The sequence below is a fragment of the Camelus bactrianus genome, chromosome 2 (genome assembly GCF_048773025.1).
Source record: "Camelus bactrianus isolate YW-2024 breed Bactrian camel chromosome 2, ASM4877302v1, whole genome shotgun sequence".
Lineage (NCBI taxonomy): Eukaryota > Metazoa > Chordata > Mammalia > Artiodactyla > Camelidae > Camelus > Camelus bactrianus.
In genome coordinates, this window is record NC_133540.1 from 33,276,915 (window position 1) to 33,285,606 (window position 8,692).

General features: G+C 40.4%; 1 protein-coding gene across 1 annotated transcript; it reads left to right on the plus strand.

Moving 5' to 3' along the window:
- Positions 1-659: 659 nt before the first annotated feature.
- Positions 660-3,233, plus strand: LOC105068737 (small ribosomal subunit protein uS12-like). Its single transcript, XM_045516373.2, has 3 exons — positions 660-695; positions 2,609-2,903; positions 3,112-3,233. Exons 1-3 carry the CDS (start codon positions 660-662, stop codon positions 3,231-3,233), a joined length of 453 nt encoding a protein of 150 aa, XP_045372329.2.
- Positions 3,234-8,692: the final 5,459 nt, after the last annotated feature.

The following is an 8,692-nucleotide window of genomic DNA, read 5'->3' on the forward strand; positions in this document are numbered from 1 at the left end:
GCACATCTTCTAGAAGACATTCATGTTTCTCTTAGTCAATACAATCGCCAGAGAAAGACAGAAAGAGAGATGTTGTTTGCATTTTTTTAACACATTTTTCGTTTGCTATCACCTGAAAGTGTAAAAGAACTTCTCCACATGCCTCAGGAATTAAAACAGGAGGAGTTAAAATGTTATGAAACAATAAATTGAGTTATTTTTCTCAGTGGGTGGCCTTTCAAATCCACACACAGAGGAGCTGTGATCTAGCCAACCATATGGTCCTCATTTTCTGTATCTATTTCTATTTATGTTAACTCAAGAATTCTGCCACTGTCAGGCGGCTGCCTAACCTTTTGCCCCTTGTTTCTCTCTTGTCTTAAACAGAGGGCTCAGGCTGAAACCTTTCTTGGGTGCTGTTTCCCTCAGTTTTCCTCCCGTGGGAAAAAGAGCTCAGGGCTAAATTGCTTAGTAAGAAACTACATTCGCCTAATTATTTTCCTTGCGGGTGTTTCCCTCTGTCTGCATTGTCTAAATCCTTTTCCTTTTGTATTTCATTATTCCAGGCCTTCATCTTAAGATCTCTTTTTTCCACTAAGAGAGAGCAAGGGATCCTAAATGATTTTAGCACATGAGGAATCAGACTCACTAAATAATCCAGCAACAGCTGAGTGCCCACCATGGGCCTCACATCCCGCTGGACGTTGCAGGAAGTTGTAAGTGGTTCCTGACGAACCCAGAAGTCTGCTGGCTGGGCGTCCTCAAGCTCTCCAGTGTTGGAGTGGGTGGGGACTATGGGGAATTGGGGAGCGCAAATCCGGGTGGGAAGGGCAGCTGTTACTCAACCCCAGCCAACTGTTGCCCTGTGGGAATGAAGGCCCAGGCTTGCCCGGTCAGCTTATTTTTACCCGCAAAGCTAGAAATCAAGATTTTTGCGTGAAATCTCTCCATTTAAAAAGTTGTCGGCTAATTCAAATTAAAAATAAAAAACCACTGTGTGGGCCGACAAATCTGCCAGCCAAGTCAAATAAGCCTGCGAGGCCCGATCTGGGCTGCGGCCTGCTGGTGCGCACCTTTTGCTTTACATGAGACACTCCCTCTGCATTTAAAAATGCTCACCCCTCAGAGTGACCTGGTGACATTCATAATGGTCTAGTATACCTTCTGGAGAACAACCTTGAACAAGGCTGTTGGCATGCAAATTCTAAACAACGAAACCTGCCAGTCCAGTCATCCAACACCCCAGGGAAAAGTAACTTTTTGACAGAGTTTTTCACTTCTAAATAATTGTTTTCATGTTATGTAGATTCAGTCTAAATTGTGTATTAGTCTTAACATCACAGTTTCTGAGATCACGTGTGTATCAGCATTCCCCACCCCCAGCCACACACATACGAAATGCTATTCCATGACAAAAATGACCCCTTCTGAGGATTATTTTGGGTTCCTGCAGGATTATTATTGCTGGAAATAACAAGTGGTTGGCAAGGCTGTGGAGAAATCGGAATCTTCGTGCACTGTTGGTGGGAATGTAAAATGATGCAGCCGCTATGTAAACAGTATGATGGTTCATCAAAAAGCTAAAATTGAACTATCATACAGTCCAGCAATTCTCTGAATATATATATCCAGAAGAATTGAAAGCAGGGTCTCAAAGAGATATTTGTCCACCTATGTTCGTAGCAGCTTTATTCACTGTAGCCAAAAGATGGAAGCAACCAAAGTGTCCATCGACTGATAAATGGATAAACAAAATGCATACACACAATGGAATATTATTATTCAGCTTTAAAAAGGAAGGAAACTCTGGCACGTGCTACAACACAGGTGAACCTTGAGGACATAATGCAAAGTGAAATCAGCCAGTCTCAAAAAGACAAATACTGTATGATTCCACCCATATAAGGTATCTAGGGTAGTCAAATAGATAGTAACAGAAAGTAGAATGGTGGTTGCCAAGGGCTGGGAGGAGGCAGAAAGAGGGATTTGTTGTTTAATGGGTTTATAAATCAGGGTTCTCCAGAGAAACAGAATCAATATGATGTTTATACACATAGAGAGAGATTTATTTGAAGGAATTGACTCATGAAAATATGGAGGCTGGCAAGTCCAAAATCTGTCGGGTAGGCCATCTGGCTGGAGACCCAGGGAGAAGCTGATGTTGCTGTTTAAATCTGAAGGCTGTCTGGTGACAGATTTCCCTCCTGCTTGGGGGAAGTCAATTTTTCGTTTTATTCAGGTCTTCAACTGATTGGGTGAGGCCCACCCATTGTAGAAAGCAATCTTCTTTACTCAGAGTCTACCAATTGAAATGTAAATCTCATCCAAAAGCACCCTCAAAGAAACAATCTAGAAAAATGTTCAACCAAATATCCAGGCACTGTGGCCTGGCCAAATTAACACATATAATTAAGCTTCATAATGTGTATGGAGTTTCAGTTTTATAGAATGAAAGGTTCTGAGATTGGTTGCATATCAATGTGAACATACTTAACATTACCGCACTTTATACTTTAAGATGGTTAAGATGGTAAATTTTATGTCCTGTGTATTTTACCGCAGTTGAAAACCACAGTTTACTAAATCTTTCACTCGGGCCTGTGTACCAGTGGGATGGGCAAGGGTCTAGGTCCTCGTTACTGCCAAGAAGCTCTGCTGCCACCATCAGGACCAGAGGTGGCATGATAACGAGTACAAGAGAGCCCATTTGGGCACAGCCCTGAAGGCTAGCCCCTCTGGAGCTACTTCACAGGCAAAGGGAATTTTGCTAGAAAAAGTCAAGGTTGAAGCCAGACAGTTGAAGTCTGCTATCAGGAAGGTTTTCAGGGATCATCTGATCAAGAAGAGCAAGAAACTCACAGCTTTCATACCCAATGATGGCTGCTCGCACTTTATTGCAGAAAACGGTGATGTTCTTGTTGCTGGATTTGTTGTTGTTACTGTTGTTTTTATTGAAGTATAATCGATTGACAATGCTGTTAGTCTCTGGTGTACAGCACGGTGATTCAGTTATACACACACACACACATTTATATTCTCTTTCATAATCCTTTTCCATTATAGGTTATTATAAGATATTGAATATAGTTCCCTGTGCTATACAGTAGAAAGTTGTTGTTTCTCTGGTTGCTAGATTTGGTTACAAATGTCATGCTGGTGGTGACATTCCTGAGACCCACTTTAAAGTTGTCAAAGTAGCCAGGGTGTCTCTCTTGGCCTTATGCAAAGGCAAGAAGAAAAGACCGAGATCCTAAGTTTTGATGATGCCAACGTGGTAGTAATAAACTTTCATGTACCAAAAAAACCATGTTAGATAAATTTCCTTTCACTAAATACCAAAAGAAATATTTTTATAAGGGACCTTAGGGTACAGACTGGACTATATTTTAACATCAGGATCTTGTTTAAAAAAAAAAGTTCTTCATACAGCACACTGCTATAAAAGTTGAGAGAGTAAATTATTGCATCTCAATAAAGCTATTTCTGTGGGGAGCTGAGATTACACAATCCAGGTATATTGCTTCCTGGGGATATAATTTTCCTGAAATACAGAGCATAGGGAGTAAAAGAAACAGTGGCTAATACAGTCCTGTGATTGTTACTCTCAAAAAACAAAACTTTTCAACGGAACTGTTGGTAATAGCTAAATAGCAGCCAATTCATGGCTGGTCATGTGATAAATGGCTACAATTTTAGTATTTTGGTGAAAATTGCTACGTCCACAAGGAGGTAGAGTTTGATCATAGGATCACCAAATCCATGCAGCCAATGCATTTCGAGTCGATTTTTCTGAGCATAAGCTCAGACCTGGGGATTCTTTACAAGGTAAGTGAGGGGCCATTAATTGACTATTAACTTAGAAACTCAGATCATTCATTCAAGTTTCTATAACGCTAGAGAAAGTTTTTCAAGTACAAGTATCTAAAACTCAAACTTAACTGATGTGACAAGAAGCACCCCTTCTTCGGTCCCCCTATACTTTAACCATTGGTTTATCCTATGAGCAGCATTATATGAGTAATAATAGCTCTGATCCTAATGCTGAAGGTCAAAATATGAACATGGCAGTGAAATAATACCAATTATAATGAAAAAGGCAACATAAATTCTAGTGCACTAAACTCCATAGGGAAGAGTAACTTTGTTTCTTGTAATTTTTAAAGTGTTTTTTTGTATTTTGTATTAACAGTTTCTCTAATGGCTTTTTCTCCCGCATGAAACTAGAGAGTTAAATAAAGAAGGTAATAATTGCTGAGGCAAGAAGTGAGCTTTTCTTCTCCACAAGAAGGTAACCTTTGAGAGGGAGGGTACAGCTCAGTGGTAGAGCAAATGCTTAGCATGCACAATCTCCAGTACCTCCATTTTTTTAAATTAATAAATAAATCTAATTACCTCTCCCCCCTCAAGAGAAGGCAACCCCTTGACAAGCCTTCCGGTCTCCAGTAAAAGCTCTAACTCTGAGAAGCTCATTTAGGTCTAAGTGGAGCAAGGACCATGAGGTGATGACAGAGGTGCTGGCTGAAATGCTGAGCTCAGCCCGCTGCAATTTCAGATTTTTGAGTCTCCCTGTTTTGAAAAGGAATTAATTGTTTTCTTTTATTTTTACTTCATTAAAAAAAATCCTCAACTATGAACACAAACTTGGCAAATCCATGAATCATAAATACAAAGAAAATCTCTTAAGACCATTTAGGGTATTTCTCTGCTTCTGAGTAAACTTAGGTCTACCTTTTAAAACGTATCTCTAGGGAAAGTTTTCCCTAAATCCTCTAGACTAGGTCAGGGTCCTCTGTACACCTCCATACCATATTGTATTTCTCCTTCAGAGGACTTATCCCAAAACGACACAAAGAATTACTTGGGCTCTCGGGTTAAGATGGCTGATGAAACTCACACCTTTGCCTTTCTTCCCTCCCAAAGTCCTGGTGAGAGGATGCAAGTAATACAGCCATCCAAGTAAATCTGTAACAGGCAAAGTAGCTATACACCAGAAGAGTATGGAACTTGTAGAAGATTTAATCCAGGTAGGGGAAAACTTAGGGAGGCGAGGAACCAGAAATCCTATATATGTGAAAGAAGAGACTTTCAAGGAAATTTTTCCACTGGAGAATGGGCGTAAGTCTCGATCAGAAGTAGCTGGGGCTGGTAGGGGACTGAGAGGCAGCTGGCTTGCACTGAGGGGTCTGGGACACCTGCATCAGCAGCGCGTCACTCACGGAGCTGCTCACTTGGCCTCAGCCCCATGGTAAAGCCACGAATACATTATTAAGTAGCCAAATAAAATTAAGAGTTTGATAAGTAAGATCCCCACTGTGAGCACTGGGACTAGAGAAGGCAGGCGGTAGCCCTGATAACTGACAGCTCTCTTGAAGGACAAGGAGCCCCTACACGCAGAAGTCAGTCCTCCTGGTCCTCCCTTCCCCCAGCCCCCATAGCTGACTCCTATAACAGGAATAGAAAATCCACATTCACTGCCAGGAGAGCAAACATCTTCAGACACACATCAGCCCATCTAGATCTTTTTTCTGCATAGAAACAATGAAAATCTCCAAACATTGGAACAAAACCAAATTGTTTCATTTTGTTATATCATTTCATTTTACTGGGTTAACCTTTGAGAAAACAGTTAAAACAGAAAATGGAAAACAATTTTAAAAGCAAATAATCCTTATCCTAAGAGAAATCAAGAGAACGTTGTACCCATTAAAACAGAACAGGTGGCTGTGAGAATCGATGACTTTTCTTGGAAATTTAAAATGTAATGATGTAAATTTAAAATATTTCAACTTTTTTGCATATGAATATTTTTTGAATATTGTTAGTCATGTTGGACGTCTTTTCATGTTTTTTTTTTTTTTGGACCATTTACAGCTTCATTTCCATGAACTGCCTGTTCCTATTTTTTGCCCGTTTTTTCCCCCCTCTTGAGTCATTTACAGTTTTTCTTATTGATTTGTGAGTGCTCTTTGTATAACATGTTGCTTGGTATATATGGGCAGATGATTCCTCTCAGGCAGTCACTTGCCTTTTAACTGTCTTTTGGTGTTTTTCAAATTTCAGGAATTGAAACTTTTTATAGAAAATTTGTTCTGTAATTATTTTTCTAAAAGCTTGTGAGCTTTAATTTCACTTAGAAATGTCTTTTCCAACTCCAATAAAATAATAGAACTTCTTCTGGTATAATTACATATATCAAAACCATCTAATACCTTTAAACATTTTACAGTTTCCTTATCTGTAAAATGGCAATAATATCTTCCTTACAGTGTTGTCATGAGAATGAGTGAGAAGACGCATGTGAAACATCTGGCGTGCACAGACACTCAATAGACTTATTGTGGAAATAAGGAAATTGAAAGCGACAAAATAAAGAAAGCTGGCCAAGATCAAATACACACAAAAATATAACCTCCTAAGTCATTGACTCAAAGCAAACTAAATGACTTGTTCTTAGCCTCTGCGTGGACAGGAGAGTACACTTTCCCTCCCCATGACTTCGTTAAACAGGCACACAGACACCTTGAAAATAGCGTGCCCATCTGCCTGCGCAGTGAGGAAGATGGTTAAGTGTTCGGAATTTAACATTGCCATTCCCCTTCCTCCTCTCCTGCTTAATCTGCCTGAGGGTATCTATGGCTTTATCTCTCCCTCTTCTCACCTTGTCCCTCCCACCGCCTGCCCTTGCTTTGAATCCATCAATCCACATTCACGTCCCTAAAACCTGGACATTGATGGATGCGTCCCCAGTGAGGGATCTGAGATGGCCAAGCTCCTCGTGGAGGAAGGCACCCTTTTGACTCTTCCCTGTCCTCTAATTCCCAAATGTCTCATCTCATTTTCTTTCACATAAATTGCTTGCTTCCACAGCCTTCTTGCCTCTCAGCCTTTCTACCCATCTCCACTTCCCTCGCCTCCACACAGACTCTGTTCTGCTGCCTTAATGATATTTCTAAAGCAAAATCTGATCATGTCACTTTTTACTTAAAACGCTTTAGTCCTCTGCCACTCACTAGCCATTTGGCACTAGGAAAATACTTATTTATTGGATCACCTTCCCCATTTGAAGAATAGGCTTAATAATAGTTCGCTATTACTTTTAATATACAATATAAATATGTTAACCTGATCTATAAATCCCTACAGGATGATCTCCACCTTCACCCCTGACCATCTCCTATCTTGTATTTCCTGGTCCAGTCATCCCAGTCCCCTCCCCATTCCTAGAGCACAACACTCACTCTTATTCTGTAATTTTGCACGCACTGTTCCCTCTGTCTGGAAGAATACATTCCCCCCTGCTCCCGGGCCCTTCTATCCACCTTCATTGACTGATCCTTGTTTATACCCCAAGGTCCAGTTTCCTCCTGAATTGTTTCTGACACATTCTAAGCTCTGAATGAGTATTCACTGAACGAGGAACTACCAATGTATCTACTATCTATTAATAATATGTGCATTATCTCATTCGATGCTTGCAAAATTCCTGTGAGGTCAGTATCATTGTTCCCACCGTTGTGGATGCTCCAGCCAAGCCGCGGAAAGGTTGAGTAATACACCTAAGTTTATACAATTATACAGTTATCAGTGGTGGAACTGGTATCCAAATCCACGTCTGTCTGACTTCAGAGGCCAAGTTTGGAGTGAAATAGAGCATCGGGCAAGGCACGAAGGAGGAAGTCATCATAAAATCAAATCTTAAAGCTCTCAAAAATAAAACCTTCGCATGTCGAGTATGCATAGGTTTTCCAAAGCAGCACAAAATCCTGCAAATCTGGCCTTTTCACCGACTGCTAGGAAGGTGCCAAGGGCCCACACAACAATGAGTTCTTGACCAGCAAGGAGGTGTGGCAACCATTCCAGATGACCCTCCCCCAAGGACCACGTGTCCACAGCGTCTCCCAGCATGAGAAATCAGGACTTAGCAGGTTCCTTTCAGACTCTTAGATCTCCTTCTTTCTATGCCATAAAATGTAGTTCGCTGTATTTCTTAAAAATGAAAGTTCTTTTTAACAAGGCTTTTGTATAAGTTTATTAAAAAAATACTATTAGAGTAGAAACAACTTAAATGTAAAGGATCAGCCACTCAAGCATCCATCTCCAGAACTTGGGGCTGTCTAATTGGCAGTCATAGCACATTAAAAGCCTTTATTTAAAGGGGGAGGGTATAGCTCCAGTGGTAGAGTATGTGCGTAGCATGCATGAGGTTCTAGGTTCAATCTCCAGTACCTCCACTAAAAAAATAATTAAATAAATAAACCTAGTTACCCCCCTGACAAAAAACATATAAAAAAGACTACTTCAGTACACTCTGCACGGTCATAGATCATAGGTACGGAAATAAAAATATGGAACAAGTGTAGGTCTCTATCTTTTCAACAGATACGAATGCCTTTATTCTCTGCTCATTGTTAAGAAAATATTTTACAAATGTTTGTGGTACTTTTAAGTCTGCTAGGAGTTTTTTTTCAAATGGTCTGTTAATGGTATATATCGAATAATTCTATAATGGTTTGTCCTCAGAGAACACTGACTTCAAATAGGAAAGAAGATAACTTTCTCTAAAGATGGATGCAGTGATGGATAGAGAGCTAAGGAGATGGTTAGGAGCAACAATTAGATGTGTAGTAACAGTGGGAGGGTCCAAACACAGGGACTCAGTGGAGAGGCACTCAGAATGATGGGTACGTACATTGTGAAGTGAAAAAGGCAGAGG